A 21,927-nucleotide genomic window follows, 5' to 3' on the forward strand; every position below is an offset into this window, starting at 1 on the left:
AAGATATGTGATATCAGTTCCAGGTCCATTTGTATGTATATTTGTGGTCTGTAGAGTTGCCTGCACATATCAAAACATTGTAGGAGTGGAGTCCTACAGGCTGCAGTGCAGTTAGACCCCATTTAAACACATTCCTGTGACCTGCCTTAGATGCACACTCCAGTTCAGTGTCAACATAAGTCCCAGACCATGTTGTACAGTCTACTGATATCATAGATTTGAGGGGCAGAGTAGCCATTACTACTAAACAACCATAGCAGGCAGATATCCGGAGTTAGTAAAAGGAACATGTTTGTTTTAGGAGAGGTGAACTCTGCACTTTCACTGGTGTGTGCGTTTCTTTCTGCTTGAATCCCTCGGCTAAACCATAATCCTAACTGTTTGTTCTGAAATGGCATTATGTTTTGCTTGTCCTCAACATTACATTGTCCCTCTTTTTGTTTGTCCTCCACCGCGCTGGCCGTGGTGTCGCCTCTGGCCGGCAGAGAGCGCTGCTTCGCTGACAGCCTGACCCCAGTATATAAAACAAAAACAAAAAAAAGTTTGTTCTGCGTTGTTTTTACGCAGGCGCAAAGCATGCTGTTTGTCCAGTTTCTCTGGTTGACTTACCTGTGAGGTGGAGCAGCTTCGGTTCTTCGTGAGAGGATTAAATAATATCGACCACGGGTTTGGGTAAGCGCGTCCCGGGAGACTGTAACCTCATTCCTCGGTATATGAGACTATAGGGACGCCCGCTGCGGAGCTGCTCGAGATTTCTCCAGGATTTCAGAATCTGTGCAACAGCAGGTGCGCGAGCGAGGACAAACGGCGAGAGGAGACGACGGGTGAGGGGGTGCTTCCGTGAGTGAGTACACTATTGAAACAGAATAAATTATTGGGAAATTCAACTGGTTGCTTTTTTAATGCCAAATTGTCGGGTCCTGCTTAATTATGCGGCTGGTGATCCCCACGGCTGCCGAATTTCAGGATTCAGCGGCAGCCTGAAGCCTCCGTGCCTGCGGTGAGGGACTCTTCGCCCCGGGGTGGTGGCAGTGGGACAAACGCCACACACATTGTTTCCGTGGAGTAAGCCTCCCCGTGGACACCGAACACGGTGCTCGCGCTGTGGGTAGAATTAACAATTGGAAAGATGATGGGCTTCCTACGCCGGACGTTCAGCCACCGCTCGCGCAGACGGTTTCAGACATCGGACGAGTGGGACGGAAAAAAAAGAGGGGGAACCGCGAACCCCGCGCTCCTCGCGCACCAGCAGCAGGTCGTCCACGCGCCCGCGGTGGTGACCGGGGGAGCGGCCGTGCACATCCCAGCGGCTGGGACCGAGAAGGATGCAATCACCTGCCGCGTGCTGCTGCTGGATGGGTCGGACCTTAACGTGGATATACCAGTGAGTGTGTGGTGTCTCCATATTATTTTCAGACATAATTCTCTCAGCAGAATATCAAGTGACTGTTCTTCTATGGTTTAGGTCATTCAGCACCATGGAGTTTAACACCTGTCATTGTGTGTGTTCTGTGCAGTTAGGGGTAGGGCTACAGATGGTGTTGTGATCAGCCAATTCACCACATTACTTCCCCATTCTGACTGTTGGCAGGAAGCTGCCTACCTCAGAGAAACCTCCACCTCCTGCCCTCTCTGCCCATCTCCCTTCCCCACTATGCCCATCTCCCTTCCCCTCTATGCCCATCTCCCTTCCCCTCTCTGCCCATCTCCCTTCCCCTCTATGTCCATCTCCCTTCCCCTCTATGCCCATCTCCCTTCCCCTCTCTGCCCATCTCCCTTCCCCTCTATGCCCATCTCCCTTCCCCTCTCTGCCCATCTCCCTTCCCCTCTCTGCCCATCTCCCTTCCCCTCTATGCCCATCTCCCTTCCCCTCTATGCCCATCTCCCTTCCCCTCTATGTCCATCTCTCCCTCCTGTCCCCTTCCTCTATGTCCATCTCCCTTCTCTATGTCCATTCCCCTCTATGTCCATCTCCCTTCCCCTCTATGCCCATCTCCCTTCCCCTCTATGCCCATCTCCCTTCCCCTCTATGTCCATCTCCCTTCCCCTCTATGTCCATCTCCCTTCCCCTCTATGCCCATCTCCCTTCCCCTCTATGCCCATCTCCCTTCCCCTCTCTGCCCATCTCCCTTCCCCTCTATGCCCATCTCCCTTCCCCTCTATGCCCATCTCCCTTCCCCTCTATGCCCATCTCCCTTCCCCTCTATGCCCATCTCCCTTCCCCTCTCTGCCCATCTCCCTTCCCCTCTCTGCCCATCTCCCTTCCCCCTCTGCCCATCTCCCTTCCCCTCTCTGCCCATCTCCCTTCCCCTCTATGCCCATCTCCCTTCCCCTCTATGCCCATCTCCCTTCCCCTCTACGTCCTTCCCCTCTCTGCCCATCTCCCTTCCCCTCTGCCCATCTCCTTCCCCTCTCTGCCCATCTCCTTCCCCTCTATGCCCATCTCCCTTCCCTCTATGCCCATCTCCCCGCCCCTTGCCCATCTCCCTTATGCCCATCTCCCTTCCCCCTCTATCTCCTTCACATCTCCCTTCCCCTCTATGCCCATCTCCCTTCCCTCTCTGCCCATCTCCCTTCCCCTCTCTGCCCATTTCCTTCCCTCTATGCCCATCTCCCTTCCCACTCTGCCCATCTCCCTTCCCCTCTCTGCCCATCTCCCTTCCCCACTTGTGCCCATCTCCCTTCCCCTCTGCCCATCTCCTTCCCCTCTCTGCCCATCTCCCTTCCCCTCTCTGCCCATCTCCCTTCCCCTCTGCCCATCTCCTTCCCCCTCTGCCCATCTCCTTCCCCTCTATGCCCATCTCCCTTCCCCTCTATGCCCATCTCCCTTCCCACTCTGCCCATCTCCCTTCCCACTCTGCCCATCTCCCTTCCCCCTCTTCCCCTCTCTGCCCATCTCCCTTCCCCTCTATGCCCATCTCCCTTCCCCTCTCTGCCCATCTCCTTCCCCTCTCTGCCCATCTCCCTTCCCCTCTGCCCATCTCCTTCCCCTCTCTGCCCATCTCCTTCCCCTCTCTGCCCATCTCCCTTCCCTCTCTGCCCATCTCCTTCCCCTCTCTGCCCATCTCCCCCTCCTATGCCCATCTCCCCCCCTATGCCCATCTCCCTTCCCCTCTATGCCCATCTCCCTTCCCCCTCTGCCCATCTCCCTTCCCCCTCTGCCCATCTCCTTCCCCTCTCTGCCCATCTCTATGTCCATCTCCCTTCCCCTCTATGTCCATCTCCTTCCCTCTATGCCCATCTCCTTCCCCTCTATGTCCATCTCCTTCCCCTCTATGCCCATCTCCCTTCCCCTCTATGCCCATCTCCTTCCCTCTGCCCATCTCCTTCCCCTCTCTGCCCATCTTCCCTTCCCCTCTCTGCCCATCTCCCTTCCCCTCTCTGCCCATCTCCCCTCTGCCCATCTCCCCCTCTCTGCCCATCTCTTCCCTTGCCCATCTCTTCCCCTCTATGCCCATCTCCCTTCCCCTCTGCCCATCTCCTTCCCCTCTATGTCCATCTCCCTTCCCCTCTATGTCCATCTCCCTTCCCCATGTCCATCTCCTTCCCCTCTATGCCCATCTCCCTCCCCCTCTGCCCATCTCCCTTCCCCCTCTGCCCATCTCCTTCCCCCTCTGCCCATCTCCCTTCCCTCTCTGCCCATCTCCCTTCCCTCCTCTGCCCATCTCCCTTCCCCCTCTGCCCATCTCCCTTCCCCCTCTGCCCATCTCCCTTCCCCCTCTGCCCATCTCCTTCCCCCTATGCCCATCTCCCTCTATGCCCATCTCCCCCTATGTCCATCTCCCCCCTCTATGCCCATCTCCTTCCCCTCTCTGCCCATCTCCCTTCCCCTCTGCCCATCTCCCTTCCCCCCTGCCTCCCCTCTCTGCCCATCTCCCTTCCATCCCTTCCCCTCTGCCCATCTCCTTCCCCTCTGCCCATCTCCCTTCCCCTCTCTGCCCATCTCCTTCCCCCTCTGCCCATCTCCCTTCCCTCTATGTCCATCTCCCTTCCCATCTCCTTCCCCTCTGCCCATCTCCCTTCCCCCTCTGCCCATCTCCCTTCCCCTCTATGCCCATCTCCCTTTCCTGCCTTCCCCTCTCTGCCCATCTCCCTTCCCTCTCTGCCCATCTCCCTTCCCCTCTATGCCCATCTCCCTTCCCCTCTCTGCCCATCTCCTTCCCCTCTGCCCATCTCCCTTCCCCTCTCTGCCCATCTCCTTCCCTATGTCCTCTGCCCTTCCCTCTATGTCCATCTCCTTCCTCTATGTCCATCTCCCTTCCCCTCTATGCCCATCTCCCTTCCCCTCTCTGCCCATCTTCCCCCTCTGCCCATCTCCTTCCCCTCTATGTCCATCTCCCTTCCCCTCTATGTCCATCTCCCTTCCCCTCTATGTCCATCTCCTTCCCTATGCCCATCCCTCTATGTCCATCTCCCTTCCCCTCTATGCCCATCTCCCTTCCCTCTATGTCCATCTCCTTCCCCTCTGTCCATCTCCCTTCCCCTCTGCCCATCTCCTTCCCCCTCTGCCCATCTCTATGCCCTTCCCCCTCTATGCCCATCTCCCTTCCCCTCTGCCCATCTCCTTCCCCCTCTGCCCATCTCCCTTCCCTCTCTGCCCATCTCCTTCCCCCTCTGCCCATCTCCCTTCCCCCTCTGCCCATCTCCTTCCCCCTCTGCCCATCTCCCTTCCCCTCTATGCCCATCTCCCTTCCCCTCTATGCCCATCTCCCTTCCCCACTCTGCCCATCTCCCTTCCCCACTCTGCCCATCTCCCTTCCCCACTCTGCCCATCTCCTTCCCCCTCTGCCCATCTCCCTTCCCTCTCTGCCCATCTGCCCTTCCCCCTCTGCCCATCTCCCTTCCCCCTCTGCCCATCTCTATGTCCATCTCCTTCCCCTCTATGCCCATCTCCCTTCCCCTCTATGCCCATCTCCCTTCCCCCTCTGCCCATCTCCCTTCCCCCCTCTGCCCATCTCCCTTCCCCCCTATGCCCATCTCCCTTCCCCCTATGCCCATCTCCCTTCCCCTCTGCCCATCTCCTTCCCCTCTCTGCCCATCTCCCCTCTATGTCCATCTCCTTCCCCTCTATGCCCATCTCCCTTCCCTCTATGCCCATCTCCTTCCCCTCTATGTCCATCTCCTTCCCCTCTATGCCCATCTCCCTTCCCCTCTATGCCCATCTCCCTTCCCCTCTATGCCCATCTTCCCTTCCCCTCTCTGCCCATCTCCTTCCCCCTCTGCCCATCTCCCTTCCCCTCTGCCCATCTCTTCCCCCTCTGCCCATCCCTTCCCCTCTATGCCCATCTCCCTTCCCCTCTATGCCCATCTCCCTTCCCCTCTGCCCATCTCCCTTCCCCTCTATGCCCATCTCCTTCCCCTCTATGCCCATCTCCTTCCCCTCTATGCCCATCTCCTTCCCCTCTATGTCCATCTCCTTCCCTCTATGTCCATCTCCCTTCCCCTCTATGTCCATCTCCTTCCCCTCTATGCCCATCTCCCTTCCCTCTCTGCCCATCTCCCTTCCCCCTCTGCCCATCTCCCTTCCCCTCTCTGCCCATCTCCCTTCCCACTCTGCCCATCTCCCTTCCCCCTCTGCCCATCTCCTTCCCCTCTGCCCATCTCCCTTCCCCCCCTCTGCCCATCTCCCTTCCCCCCTCTGCCCATCTCCCTTCCCCTCTCTGCCCATCTCCCTTCCCCCCTCTGCCCATCTCCCTTCCCCTCTCTGCCCATCTCTTTCCCTCCTTCTCCCCTCTCTGCCCATCTCCCTTCCCTCTCTGCCCATCTCCCTTTCCCCTTGCCCATCCCTTTCCCTCTGCCCATCTCCCTTTCCCTCTCTGCCCATCTCCCTTTCCCTCTCTGCCCATCTCTCTGCCCATCTCCTTTCCCCTCTGCCCATCTGCCCATCTCTCCCTTCCCCCCTGACCATCTCCTTTCCCACTCTGCCCATCTCCCTTCCCCATCTCCCTTTCCCACTCTGCCCATCTCCCTTCCCCACTATGCCCATCTCCCTTCCCCACTATGCCCATCTCCCTTCCCCACTATGCCCATCTCCCTTCCCCACTATGCCCATCTCCCTTCCCCACTATGCCCATCTCCCTTCCCCACTCTGCCCATCTCCCTTCCCCTCTCTGCCCATCTCCCTTCCCCACTCTGCCCATCTCCCTTCCCCACTATGCCCATCTCCCTTCCCCACTCTGCCCATCTCCCTTCCCCACTCTGCCCATCTCCCTTCCCCACTATGCCCATCTCCCTTCCCCACTATGCCCATCTCCCTTCCCCACTATGCCCATCTCCCTTCCCCACTATGCCCATCTCCCTTCCCCACTATGCCCATCTCCCTTCCCCACTATGCCCATCTCCCTTCCCCACTATGCCCATCTCCCTTCCCCACTCTGCCCATCTCCCTTCCCCACTCTGCCCATCTCCCTTCCCCACTCTGCCCATCTCCCTTCCCCACTCTGCCCATCTCCCTTCCCCCCTCTGCCCATCTCCCTTCCCCACTCTGCCCATCTCCCTTCCCCACTCTGCCCATCTCCCTTCCCCACTCTGCCCATCTCCCTTCCCCACTCTGCCCATCTCCCTTCCCCACTCTGCCCATCTCCCTTCCCCTCTCTGCCCATCTCCCTTCCCCACTCTGCCCATCTCCCTTCCCCACTCTGCCCATCTCCCTTCCCCACTCTGCCCATCTCCCTTCCCCACTCTGCCCATCTCCCTTCCCCACTATGCCCATCTCCCTTCCCCACTCTGCCCATCTCCCTTCCCGCCATCCTCAGTTTTCTGTCTCTCTCTTGTCTCTGTGAGGGAGTGATGTGATTTATCTCATGGCGCTGTGACAGAGAGAGAGAGTGTGTCCAGGGGAGACTTATCATGTTGTCTTCAGTTATATCTTAAAGGTTGAGTTTGTGCGTGTGTCATCGTGGTCAGTGAAGCCGTCTCATGAGTCACCTTTTGAATACATACAGGAAGTCAGACTGCTGAGGGAATCAAAAGGTCATAGATGGAGAACCTATGACCTAATGTTACAGTAGAGATGCTCGTAGTTTATCATTATGATAATACGTTTGATTTGTATCAGGCAAAACATTCTGTCAAATAGACAATACATCAGAACATGAGAGCAATTCACTGTTTGTGAGGATGTAAATTGTTGAAGTTAAATTAGTGTGCTGCAGATGTGTGGAGCCAGGATATGGTGTAGTTAAAAGGCTTTATGAATTTTGACTCTGGAGATGATTTCTTGCAGTGTGTGGAAAGCATCCTCTTCAGAACGAAACAGTACATTCAGTAATATCACATTCAATCTAATCCAAACAGTAGGCTGTAACTTTGCCTTAGAGAATACAGGCTTGTGTATGTAAGGACTATTTCCTTTGATTTCTCTTGTTAATTAGAACTAGCTCCTGCGAACAGCCACCAGACGTCAGCTGACTGAAACCAGAGTCCATATAGCGCTCTAACAGGAACAAGCCTGAACATGACTGCTGAATCTTCCCTCAGGGATTCATCTACAGTTTAAATTAATTCAATTGAACTCTTGTCTTCATCCAAAATTGACCTGCTAGGGCCTGCTCCCTAGGGGAAGATGTTTAGGGGTGGGGGTGCTGACTTTTATTTGTCAGGGGTCTGCTCATACAGGAGTAGTAGAGGCCAAGGGCACTACTTTTGTGAAAAATATATTAGGTATTTAAAATGTTTTTCTTGTGATATATCAGGGGGTGCTGTAGCACCCTCAACACCCCAGTGCTATGCCCCTAGGCACTTAAAGCTAGCCACTACCCCTAAACACTCATCTAGAGATGATTTGATGGGTACTAAAACTATGGTGTTCACCTTTTCTGCCTTTCTTTAGGCTTGGTGGACTTTGTCCCGTTTTTACTTGCACCTGCTGTCTAATCCAGATCTACACAGGAGCTTTGGTGATGATATCTAGGGGGAATGTCTGTTTCGGGAAAGGACTTTGGGTAGGGGCTGGTTTGGGAGTGTGCTGTGCTTTGACGGGAGCTGAGGAACAGGAAGGGCATGAGTTTATTTATTTGTTTTTTGTGTGTGACCTTCAACTCCATAACCACACACACACACAGGTTGGCAGGTTCATACTTGTTATCAGGGAACAAAGTACAAGGTAATCCTCTCTCTCTTTTAAAAACACACTTTGAGGGGTGCAGCTTTTTAGTGGTTTAGGGCATTGCATCTTGGTGGGTGTTCACCTCAAGAGCTCTATGGATTGTGGGTTTTTCAAAGACAAAGGCCTGAATTATGGCTTCTCCCTCAGGTCTTCTCCCTCTGATTCTGCCCCAGATGCAGTAATGACCCGCACTGTCATTCTGCTCCATATCCACTCACAAGGTCTAGGCTGTTTATTCTCCAGCCTCCCTATTGTGACTATAATACATGTGTGTGTTTAATAGAAAAGGTCAAAGGGCCAGGAGCTGTTTGACCAGATCAGGTATCATCTGGACCTGGTGGAGGCTGACTACTTTGGACTGCAGTTCATGGACCCAGAACAAGTCTCAGTGAGTAGATATACATACAGCCTCTGAACACACACACCACAACCTGCCATTGCTCAGGGGATTCCCTATGATGTAATGACACTAGTTAAATCAATCACAGTGTGGTGTTAAAATTATTGATCTGATGCTCCAGCTATCTGTCATATTCTCTCTCTCGCTCTCTGCCTGTCGCTGTCTCTCTGCCTGTCGCTGTCTCTCTGCCTGTCGCTGTCTCTCTGCCTGTCGCTGTCTCTCTGCCTGTCGCTGTCTCTCTGCCTGTCGCTGTCTCTCTGCCTGTCGCTGTCTCTCTGCCTCTCTCTCTACTTGTTATTCTATGTTATAGATCAGCTTTAGTATTGCAGATAGATTGTGGGTTCTATCAATGTAATTGTCTGCATCATTTCCAATCCCCCATACACGTTTTATATTTTCCTTTATTATTTTCCTCTACCACCCCTCCCCTAATTGGAGTAAAGTAATGGACAACAACACTTAGGCTTCTACTTCCAGCTTATACATATTACAAAGTATTTAACGATAGTCATCTTTTGTTTGTTATTAGTCTCAGCCTTCAGCTCCACTCACCCCTCCCATCTATCTCGGAACCCCTCCCATCTATCTCGGAACCCCTCCCATCTATCTCGGAACCCCTCCCATCTATCTCGGAACCCCTCCCATCTATCCTGGAACCCCTCCCATCTGGCCAGCAGCATAACACCCTGCATCCCACTGCTGGCCTACTTCTGTAGCTAAGCAGTGTTGGTCCTGGATGGGAGACCAGATGCAGCTGGAAGTGGTGTTGGAGGGCCAGTAGGAGGCACCCTTTCTTCTGGTCTTAAAATAAATATATGTATCCCAATTCCCCACGGCAGTGATTGGGGTCATTGCCCTGTTTAGGGTGTCCTGGGACGTTAAACGTGTGTCCTGATTCTCTGTGGTCACTAAAGATCCCATGGCACTTATTGTGTCCTGGATAAATTCCCAATCTGGCCCTCATACCATCATGGCCACCTAATCATCCCCAGCTTACAATTGGCTCATTCATCCCCTCTCCTCTCCCCTGTAACTACTAACTTAACTGGTAAAATAAGGGTTAATAAATAAATACATTCTCTGAACCCATCCCATCTATTTCTGAACACAATCCTGTTTTGATTTCTATTCTCTTTCTATTCTCATAGTTTCTACAGATTGTAAATTAAAGAAACAAGTTTGACAAAGTGTTATATTATTGCTTGATTGAATATGACTTTTCAGATCACCCAGCTGTGCAATTTGAAGTGTTAGCTGCAGGTAAATGTTGCAATTCTTGTGCCATTCCTGGACCTGCGACCAACAACAAGCTACATATGAACAGTACCAAAACAAATGCTCTAATGATTCTGTCTCTTCACAGCACAATCTGCAGAGCTGGGATGGTTGTAACCCCTCGTATGTATAACATTCTGTTGTCTACTTCTTTGTGTCTCTTGCAGCACTGGCTGGATGTGTCCAAGCCCATAAAGAAACAGATCAGAGGTCAGTCCATTCACTCCCACTATCTAATATTCTTAGTGTGTGTGTGTGGTGTATAGTTAATAACAAGCGAAGGCCAGCTACTTTTGCCAGAATGTTGGTAGTGTCCTCTACTTAATGTGTGTACTGTATACAGTGGGTGTGTGTGTAGGTAAGTGGGAAGGCACGTGGTTCATTACCAGCTGTTGACATGGTGATTAGTGAGTGGTGCAGGGTGACACCAATGCTTACCTTGTCAGGAAACGCCCCTCTCACAGAGAGGGCTGCCTGGTTCTTACCCGAGTTTCCAGACAATTTTTAAATTAAGTGCCTGGTGTCCCCAAATATTTTTTATACAATATGTGGTAGTCAGGCAAATCTCTTCTTTCCCCTAATTTAGTCCCCCTCTCTCTCGCTCGGTCTCCGTTTCTCTGTTTCAGATGGTCCTCCATACAGACTGTTTTTCAGGGTGAAGTTCTACTCCTCAGAGCCCAATAACCTACATGAGGAGTTCACCAGGTAACACCACCACTGGCTGCCTGTGCTCACACACTCTAGCACACATGAATACACACACACACACACTCTCGTATACATACTGTCTCATTCACACAATCTCACCCCCTCCTCGGTGTAGTGTAGAGGTGTAAGGGGGCAGTGTAGCTAATGATTTTGGTCCAGTGGGGAAGAGACTAATTAAGGCAAAATGGACTGAGACCTCTTCAGAGAGAGAAAGACTGTCTGTCAGTCAGTGTGAAAGAGAGAGGGAGAAAGATTGATTCTACATCAGTGGTTTTATTCTCACTCCTTTTGTCTGTGTTCCAGGTACCTGTTTGTGCTGCAGCTTCGACAAGACATTCTGTCCGGCAAGTAAGCAGCTCCTAACACCCCCGACACACACACACTAAACCTCTATCTCACTCTCTGTCTCTCATTCTCTCTCTCCATCTGGGTCGTGTCTCCTGTGTGTAGCTCTATAATAAAGTACAGGATCAGAACATTAGAGGACTGCTAATTTGAAGAAAAGGACCTCTCCTCCCCAACACACACACACACACACACACACACACACACACACACACACACACACACACACACACACACAGTGCATTTGGAAAGTATTGAGGCCCTTTCCATTTTTTCCACATTTTGTTGCATTACAGCCTTATTCTAAAATTAATTATATTGATGAAAAAATAATCTACACAAAATTCCTCTTAATGACAAAGCATAAACCGGTTTTTAGAAATGTTTGCAAATGTATAAAAACAGAAAGGCCTTAAGTATTCAGGCCCTTTGCTATGAGACCTTAAAATTGAGCTCCGGTGCATCCTGTTTCCATTGATCATCCTGTGGTAAATTCAATTGATTGAACATGATTTGGAAAGGCACACACCTGTCTATATAAGGTCCCACAGTTGACAGTGCATGTCAGAGCAAAAACCAAGCCATGAGGTTGAAGGAATTGTCCGTAGAGTTCAGAGACAGGATTGTGTTGAGGCACAGATCTGGGGAAGGGTACCAAAACATTTCTGCAGCGTTGAAGGTCCCCAACAACACAGTGGCCTCCATCATTCTTAAATGGAAGAAGTTTGGAACCACCAAGACTTTTCAGAGAGATGGCCGCACTGCCAAACTGAGCAATCAGGGGAGAATGGCCTTTGTCAAGGAGGTGACCAAGAACCTGATGGTCACCCTGACTGAGCACTCCAGTTCCTCTGTGGAGATGGGAGAACCTTCCAGAAGGACAACCATCTCTGCAGCACTCCACCAGTCAGTTCTTTATGGTAGAGTGGCCAGACAGAAGCCACAACTCAGTAAAAGGCACATGACCGCCTGCTTGGAGTTTGCCAAAAGGCACCTAAAGAACTCTCAAACTATGAGAAACAAGATTCCCTGCTCTAGATTGAACTCTGTGGCCTGAATGCCAAGTGTCAAGTCTGGAGGAAACCTAGCACCATCCCTACAGTGAAGCATGGCGGTGGCAGAATCATGCTGTGGGGGTGTTTTCAGTGGCAGGGACTGGGAGACTAGTCCAAAGATCCTTGATGAAAACCTGCTCCAGAGCGCTCAGGATTTCAGACTGGGGCGAAGGTTCACCTTCCAACAGGACAATGACCCTAAGCACACACCAAAGACAACGCAGGAGTGGCTTCGGGACAAGTCTCTGAATGTCCTTGAGTGGCCCAGCCTTTATTTAACTAGGCAAGTCAGTTAAGAACAAATTCTTATTTTCAATGACGGCCTAGGAACGGACGACCTAGTGGGTTAACTGCCTGTTCAGGGGCAGAACGACAGATTTGTACCTTGTCAGCTCGGGGATATGAACTTGCAACCTTCCAATGCTCTAACCACTAGGCTACCCTGAGCTCAATTGAACATCTCTGGAGAGACCTGAAAATAGCTGTGCAGGGACACTCCCCATCCAACCTGGCAGAGCTTGAGAGGGTCTGCAGGGAAGAATGGGAGAAACTCCCCAAATACAGGTGTGCCAAACTTGTACAATCATACCCAAGAAGACCCAAGGCTGTAATCGCTGCCAAAGGTGCTTCAACAAAGTACTGAGTAAAGGGTGTGAATACTTGTGTAAATGTAATATTTCAGTTTATTTTTTAATACTATTTCAAATCTGTTTTTGCTGTGTCATTATGGGGTATTGTGTGTGGATTGAGGACATAAAAATAAATAATTTTAGAATGAGGCTGTAGCATAATAATGTGGAAAAGGTCAAGGGGTCGGAATACTTTCTGAATGCACTGTACGTACACACACACAGATAGTGTTGGAAGTAACGCTGCATGCAGTGTGTGTGGTGTGATCTCTCTGCTCTGGAACCTTCCTCTCTCCCTCCAGGTTGAAGTGTCCATATGATGTCTCAGTAGACCTGGGGGCCTACTGCTTACAGAGTAGGTGATGATTTACACACTACGGTATCTCTGGAATCAGCATTCATGTTTCTTTTACACCTGACTATAATGTGTGTGTGTGTGTGTAGGTGAACTGGGGGACTGTGACCCTCTAGAGCATTCTCCTGAGCTGGTGTCAGAGTTTCGCTTCACACCCAAACAGAGTGAGACCATGGAGGCAGACATCTTTAACAAGTGGGTGGACCTAAGGTGAGTTAAAACGCCATCCAACAGGACATCTTCACTGGTGTCTGTCTGAACAGACTCTAGGTGTGTCTGGATAAGAACACAGGACAGGTGATAACCGCATGAACAATGTCTGGTTCTTTAACATCACGCAGGTAGAGGAGTGTATCACTCTGGTGTTTTCTAGTGCTCTATCAAACCTATGTAAATCACCCTCTCTCTATATCTCTCTGTTTGCCTCTGTCTGTGTGACGGATCAAGGGATTAATCCCTGGAGCGTCTTGATTAAATCCAGGCAGTATTTAACCCTGCTAGTGTATGATCGCTCCAATCTCAGATTAGATTACACACCCATACACTGGGGCTCACTGAGCTGACATGACACCAGTGCAAGCAAGAAACCAAAGAGAAACCCTACTGAGTTCCGCTCTCTCTCTCTATTGGCCAGAGAAACCCCTAGGCCCTAATCTGTTGTGTACATCTGAACTGGATTACTGCAAGAAATATGGAGGACATTCCACCCAGAGGGCAGGGTATGTGTGTTAGAGACTGAGCATGTGGTTTTGTTTCCCCAGGGGTAAGGATCCATCCCAGGCAGAGACCAGCTTCCTCAACAAGTGTAAATGGCTGGAGCTGTACGGAGTGGACATGCACTTTGTCAAGGTTGGTGCGTGTGCTGCTGTTGTCTGTGTTTGATGTTGTAGAGTAGCACTGAGCGTGTGACTGTGTGTTGTCCTCAGGGAAGGGACGGAGCAGAGTATGCTCTGGGTCTGACTCCCACTGGCATCCTGGTGTTTGAGGGCTCCACCAAGATAGGCCTCTTCTTCTGGTAAACACACACACACTTTGACATGAACACTCCAAAACACACAATGATATATTCTTGAAAACAGCTGCGTAGTCTGCAATGTCAACTGTGTGTGTTCCAGGCCCAAGATCACCCGCCTGGATTTCAAAAAAAGTCGACTCACCCTAGTGGTGACGGAGGACGATGATCAGGTGAGCAATACACAAATACCCCTGCCCATGACCCCACTCTCCGAGGGTGTCTCATATATGCATGCGGTGTGTGTGGATTGCCTTTCCTTCCAGTTCTCTGCTGCCACTGACTGAAACAAACTGCAAAAATCACTGAAGCTGGAGATTCCCATCTCCCTCACTAGCTTAAAGAACAATCTGTCAGAGCAGCTCACAGATCACTGTACTTGTTCATAGTCCATCTGTATACAGCCCATCTATCTACCTCATCCCCATACTGTATTTATTTATTTTGCTCCTTTTGCACCACAGTATCTCTACTTGCACATCCATCTTTTGCACATCTACCATTCCAGTGTTTAATTTCTATATTGTAATTATTTTGCCACCATGGCCTATTTATTGCCTTATTTACACTCACTGTATATAGACTTTTTTTTCTTTTTTTTTCTACTGTATTATTGACTATGTTTTGTTCATTCCATGTGTAACTCTGTGTTGTTGTATGTGTCGAACTGCTATGCTTTATCTTGGCCAGGTCGCAGTTGTAAATGAGAAGTTGTTCTCAACTAGCTTACCTGGTTAAATAAAGGTGAAATAAAAAATAAATAAAAAAAATATGCAAAGAAAACCATTTCCATTCAACACCATCACACATTTACAGGCTACACACTTGTACGTTATCGCCCCCTATTTCACCTTTTGACTTGACAGCAGAGACCATTTCATTGACATTGAAATATTTGGACTGCTTTTGTCGGAGTGGTGTTTGATTGTGATTGGCTGTTGTGTGTTTAGGGGCGGGAGCAGGAGCACACATTTGTGTTCCAGTTGGACAGTTCGAAGACGTGTAAACACTTGTGGAAATGTGCTGTGGAGAGCCACGCCTTCTTCCGGCTGCGCCAGCCCACAGCTGGGAGGGCCTCCAGCAGTGACTTCACACGCCTTGGATCACGTTTTAGGTTCAGGTGGGTGGGGCTCGCACCAACACTCAACTCTACAACAGAGGTTGTGCCCAAAATAGCACCCTATTCCCTATATAGTGCACCACTTTTGACCAGAGTTCTAGGGTGCACTATATAGTGAATAGAGTGCCATGTTGGATGCACTCTGAGACTAGGTAGGGTTCTGGTCAAACGTAGTGCACTAACTGAGGACTAGTTCGCCATCTGAGATGCAAGTTCTGTCTCTGGTTACATGATGGAAGCTATGGTTACAGGGAAATACCGTTTGTTTACATGTCAAACAAAAATAACCTCTTCAGATATACACACTATTCCATGCATCTATCAGCAACATACAGGGACGCAGTATGTTGAGTCATGTAAATGTTCTGTACATCCTGACATGCCAAATACAGAGATGCCAGCTACTGTTCATCGTCGTTAAAGGGAAACTGAACCAGGCAAGGCAGTCATCCGAAAAACCAGTGTGGGGGGGAAGGTTTTGGCAATGAAGCCCTTTATCTACTTCCCCAGAGTCAGATTGACTCAACGATACCATTTTTATGCATCTGCATCCAGTGTTAACTTCCTTATCAGCAGTTTCATGAGCCAATGCTCACTGGCATTAGCCCATGATTGGAAGTCTATATCTACTAGCATGCTAGTAGTTACCATAGACTTCCAGTCATTGTGCTAATGCCAGTTAGCAATCACGCTAACTCTAGTTAGCAAATTCCTTTAAACTGGGTTGGTATATTCTCCCCAGTACACTATAGCCTATACCCTACAGCTCTACATCCCTACAGCTCCCAGCAGGGACATAAAAAATGGTATCAACGAGTTTATCTGACTCACTGCCAAAATCCTGAAGTATCCCTTTAAAGTGTTCTCTCTCTCCTTCTCAGTGGAAAGACTGAGTACCAGGCGACCCACGGAGGGAGGCTGAGGAGGGCCAGTACGTTTGAGAGGCGACCCAGCAAGAGATACCCCTCCCTGACTTGGTTCTGCACTCACTCACTGGGGTGGCAAGGGTTCGTATATTCTCCCCAGTACACACTATAGCATATAGCCCCTACATCCCTACAGCTCCCAGTTCCCCATACAGTAAAACACCCATACAGGCAGTTTCTCATGTCAATTCTCCTGTGCTTGTAGTCTATTCACTGATCCCCCTGATGTAACCTGCAGCCAGTACGTTTCAATTCTCTCTATTCAGTTCCCCCTGACCTGATGTCTGATGTAACCTCTCTCTCTACTCCAGCCAAACCAGCACATATCAGGTGGGTCCCTGAGAGCACAGGACAACCAAGCATGTACAGAGCCCTTAGAAAGTATTCACACCCCTTGACCTTTTTCTACATTTTGTTGTTACAAAGTGGGATTAAATGGATTTAATTGTAACTTTCTGTCAACGATCTACACAAAATATACTAATGTCAAGATGGAAGAAAAATGCTGACATTTGTAAAAAATGAAACACCAATGTATCTTGATAAGATAAGTGTTCAACCACCTGAGTCAATACATGTTAGAATCACCTTTGGCAGCGATTACAGCTGAGTCTTTCTGGGTGAGTCTCTAAGACTTTCCACACCTGGATTGTGCAGCATTTGCCTATTATTATTTTTTTTCTAAATTCTTCAAGCTCTGTCAAATTGGTTGTTGATCATTGCTAGACAACCATTTTCACTTTCAGGTCTTGCCATAGATTTTCATGCAGATTTAAGTAAAAACTATAACTCAGCCGCTCAGGAATATTCACTGTCTTGGTAAGCAACTCCAGTATAGATGTGGCCTTGTGTTTTAGGTTATTGTCCTGCTGAAAGGTGAATTCATCTCCCAGTGTTTGGTGGAAAGCAGACTGAACCAGGTTTTCCTTTAGGATTTTTCCTGAAAACTCCCCAGTCCTTAACAATTACAAGCATACCCATAACATGATGCAGCCACCACTATCCTTGAAAATACAGAGTGATATGTTGCATATTTGATTTGCCCCAAACATAACACTTTGTAATCAGGAAAAAAAGTGATTTGCTTTGCCACATTGCAGTATTACTTTTAGTGCCTTGTTGCAAACAGGAGGAATATTTGTATTCTGTACAGGCATCCTCCTTTTTATGCCGTCAATTAGGTTTGTATTGTGGAGTAACTACAATGTTTTTCCATCCTCAGTTCTCTCCTATCACAGCCATTACACTCTTAACTGTTTTAAAGTCACCATTGGCCTCATGGGGAAATTCCTGAGCAGTGTCCTTCCTCTCTGGCAGCTGAGTTAGGAATGACGCCTGTATCTTTGTAGTGACTGGGTGTATTGGTACACCATCCAAAGTGTAATTAATAACTCCACCATGCTCAAAGGGATATTCCATGTGGGCTTTTAAAAAAAAAAAAATTAAATACCAATGGGTGCATTTCTTTGCGAGGCATTGTAAAATCTCCCTGGTCTTTGTGGTTGAATCTGTTTGAAATTCACTGCTCGACTGAGGAACCTTACAATTATCTGTATGTGTGGGGTACAGAGATGAGGTAGTCATTAAAAAATATATTATTTCACATACAGTGAGTCCATGCAACTTATTTTTACATGTTAAGCACATTTTTACTTCTGAATTTATTTTGGCTTGCTGCCTAAACTAAGGGGTTGAATACTTATTGACTCAAGACATTGCAGCTTTTGATTTGTAATTAATTTGTAAACATTTCTGAAAGCATAATTCCACTTGGACATTATGAGATGTTTTATGTAAGCCGGTGAGCATATTTAATCCGTTTTCTAATTCCGGCTGTAACACAAGTGGAGAAAGTCCAGTGGTGCGAGTCCTTTCTGGAGGAGTTGAATGTTTCGCCTCTATTCATGTTAAAGAGCACTATGGTAATGAGCAAGATGTACATTTTATAACAATGTATGGAAATTACATATGTTTAGATTAATGATTTGTATGTAAATGTGATCTTATTGAGCAGTTATATTGTTCTGTTTCAGCTCCCACACCAGCCCTGAACCTAGTCTACACCCAGTAAGACACACACACACACACACACACACACACACACACACACACACACAATGGTTCCTCTTGGATATGAAGGTTAAAAGGAAACGTCAGTGGATACCTTTGTGACTGATTACCATGGCAATGCACCTGCAATATTCAACTGAATATTATTTTCTCAGTCTTTTTCTCCATCTATCTCTGTTCAGTACCAGCGTAACATCCCTGTAGCCCACGAGCCTTGGCACCCAGCCCTCACACCCCCCATCTACCTACAACACTCAGGACACACATCCCCGCACAGGTGAGACAGACAGACATAGGTAAGACTGTTGTCTTCTTACTGGTGTATAGTGAGTCCCCCTAGCCCCCAGGGTTCTCATTCCAGAGGTCTCTCTCTCTGTCGGGTATCTCCGCTATCTTTTTATTTTTGAATGTCTCCTTCACGTCATATCACTGTTACATCATTCATGTGTTGCATCATTTAGACAGGTTGTGTGTGTGTGTGCGTGTGTGTGTGTGTATGCTTACCGTGTATGTGTACCGTGTGTGTCATTTCCCATGTCCAGAGCGCCTGCTGCAGTAGCAGTGAGTCAAGAGCCCAGTCATCGGTCAGTACCAGAGAGGTCCAGCGGGTCTTTCCCAGGATCCATCAGTGTGGTGTACAGAGACAAGGTCATGACTGCACTCTGACCCCTCCACCCTAACCTCTACAGCTCTGACTGAGGACCTTGTCCCAGGACCCTGTCCCAAACCCACCTCTAAATCTAAACTCTAACACATACACACATGCATACGAGACAACTGGAATACAGAAGACGGAGAGAGACTGGGAGACAGAGAAACACTCTGGTTGTGGACTCATGGACCAAAATACCTCGCCATCCTCATCACCATCATTACACACCAGCCTTGTCTACCATGTCTCTTGTCCATCAGATCACCACCACCACCACCATGCTGTGGAGACAGAGACTCCGAACAGAAAGAGATAGACTTTAAACACAGACACCATAGAGAGATCTCTCTCCTAGTGGATTGGACCATGATGTTCAGTTAGTTCATGCAATTGTTGTTGATACTTTAGTGGCTGAATGCTACAAAGTCCTCAAATGTAACTGGGTAAGATTGAAATCACGTTTATGCTTTACAGAACAGTCATACCGAGACATTATTTTTCTGCCCAGTTAGCGGGTAGATTTGCTTTCAGCCAAATCCTTTTAGATCAAGCCAAATAATTTCATCTTTTGAAAAGTTATCCTAGCTCAGGATTCACTGTTTGAATGTAAGATGCCAATCATTTGAGTGTGTGTGAAGTAGTCTGTGTCATCATAAACTGCTTTAACTAGGGATCACATGGTTCTACATTACATCTGTAGGGGAATATAGCTACTTTGGAAATCTCAGCTAAACGATGAAGGAAAATGTTCTTGTTAAATCTGTATCAGCAATATATACATTACAATATATACATTACAATGTCATGTTATGGAAGTATTGCATCTATCGCTGCATATCTGCCTTTATTCTTCAGAGGCATGAATGTTGTGTGTGAGGGGTTCTGACTCAGCTGAATCAACCCCCATAGATACATAGAATTGCTCTGATGGCCTTGTTTACCTGTGTTAATGCTGATTGTGTTTACATCCTCTCCATGCTCAACATTACTTCCTGTTGCCTTAAAATTGTTACTCTTATCACAACCAGCCTTAGATTGGTTGCTACAGCCTTGTTGATTAAACGCACTGCTTAAACTCCTTCATTGAAGTTGAATAATGTACATGTGTACACACACACACACACTGAATGACTGTTAAATGATGTGCTATACACACACACACACACACACTGAATGACTGTTAAATGATGTGCTATACACACACACACACACACTGAATGACTGTTAAATGATGTGCTATACACACACACACAAGACCACACACAGACTACCAAAGCACAGGTGGCTGATTGTACCTTAATTCGGGAAGACTGGCTCATAGAATGTTATCAAATGTGGTTTCCATGAGCTGCCCTCCCCTCAGCAGCCTGTGTACCAAAGAGAGGTTTTAAAAACTGGTGTTACTGTGTGGTAAAAAAGGTGGAACAGGGTGCTGGTCTGGTTCTGGGTTTCTGGACTGTGTGTTTGAGTGTGATGTGCTGTCCCCAGTTTCCCTCGGCGTGGTCCTGACCTGGGAGGGGAGCAGCAGATCAGTGTTGAGGAGAACGAGACGCCGTACTCTGGAAGCATACACCATCGCCACCGCAGACACACACACTACGACAACAGCCAGGAGACTTACTGTCACACACACAAGAACAGTGAGTATACATACACACATGGGTATACATACTATGGCAGCCAGGTTATAGACACCAGGTTATAGACACCACAGGCAACCAGGTTATACACACCATGGCAGCCAGGTTATAGACACCACGGCAGCCAGGTTATACACACCACGGCAGCCAGGTTATACACGCCTCGGCAGCCAGGATATACACACCACGACAGCCAGGTTATAGACACCACAGGTAGCCAGGTTATAGACACCAGGTTATACACACCACGGCAGCCAGGTTATAGACACCAGGTTATACACACCACAGGCAACCAGGTTATACACACCACGGCAGCCAGGTTATAGACACCACAGGCAGCCAGGTTATAGACACCAGGTTATACACACCACAGGCAACCAGGTTATACACACCACGGCAGCCAGGTTATACACATCCTGGCAGCCAGGTTATAGACACCAGGTTACACACACCACAGCAGCCAGGTTATAGACACCTGGTTATACACACCACGACAGCCAGGTTATACACACCACGGCAGCCAGGTTATAGACACCAGGTTATACACACCACGGCAGCCAGGTTATAGACACCACAGGCAGCCAGGTTATAGACACCTGGTTATACACACCACGACAGCCAGGTTATACACACCACGGCAGCCAGGTTATAGACACCACAGGCAGCCAGGTTATAGACACCAGGTTATACACACCACGACAGCCAGGTTATACACACCACGGCAGCCAGGTTATAGACACCAGGTTATACACACCACAGCAGCCAGGTTATAGACACCAGGTTATACACACCACGGCAGCCAGGTTATACACACCACGGCAGCCAGGTTATAGACACCAGGTTATACACACCACGGCAGCCAGGTTACAGACACCAGGTTATACACACCAAAGCAGCCAGGTTATACACGCCTCGGCAGCCAGGTTATAGACGCCAGGTTATACACACCACGGCAGCCAGGTTATACACACCACAGCAGCCAGGTTATACACACCACAGGCAACCAGGTTATACACACCACAGCAGCCAGGTTATACACACCACGGCAGCCAGGTTATACACACCACAGCAGCCAGGTTATACACGCCACAGGCAACCAGGTTATACACACCAGGTTATAGACACCACAGGCAACCAGGTTATACACACCACGGCAGCCAGGTTATAGACACCAGGTTATACACACCACGGCAGCCAGGTTATACACACCTCGACAGCCAGGTTATAGACGCCACGGCAGCCAGGTTATACACACCACGGCAGCCAGGCTGTACACACCACGGCAGCCAGGTTATACACACCACAGGCAGCCAGGTTATAGACACCAGGTTATACACACCACGGCAGCCAGGTTATAGACACCAGGTTATACACGCCACGGCAGCCAGGTTATACACACCACGGCAGCCAGGTTACAGACACCACGGCAGCCAGGTTATACACACCACGTATGTTAACACTGTGTGTGTGTGTGTGTTTAGAACACAGAGCCCCTCCCTGTCCTGTAGATGAGTTGGAGGTCTGTCTGCTCAACCCCCTGGAGACAGACAGCAACACCTCTCCCTGGCCTTCACTACATGTCAACATGGACAACAAGGTACGTTTACACACCAGGTCAGACATATTTTAGCAG

The 21,927-nt window shown here is 49.0% G+C and overlaps 1 protein-coding gene across 1 annotated transcript; it reads left to right on the forward strand.

Moving 5' to 3' along the window:
• Positions 1-59: 59 nt before the first annotated feature.
• LOC127914915 (band 4.1-like protein 4B) lies at positions 60-16,044 on the forward strand. Its single transcript, XM_052492690.1, has 12 exons — positions 60-1,384; positions 8,391-8,495; positions 9,950-9,992; positions 10,409-10,487; positions 10,794-10,838; positions 12,822-12,874; positions 12,964-13,084; positions 13,636-13,723; positions 13,801-13,889; positions 13,990-14,059; positions 14,837-15,006; positions 15,888-16,044. Exons 1-12 carry the CDS (start codon positions 1,130-1,132, stop codon positions 16,042-16,044), a joined length of 1,275 nt encoding a protein of 424 aa, XP_052348650.1. The 5' UTR covers positions 60-1,129.
• The last annotated feature ends 5,883 nt before the right edge of the window (positions 16,045-21,927 follow it).

The sequence above is a fragment of the Oncorhynchus keta genome, chromosome 34 (genome assembly GCF_023373465.1).
Source record: "Oncorhynchus keta strain PuntledgeMale-10-30-2019 chromosome 34, Oket_V2, whole genome shotgun sequence".
NCBI classification, from domain to species: domain Eukaryota; kingdom Metazoa; phylum Chordata; class Actinopteri; order Salmoniformes; family Salmonidae; genus Oncorhynchus; species Oncorhynchus keta.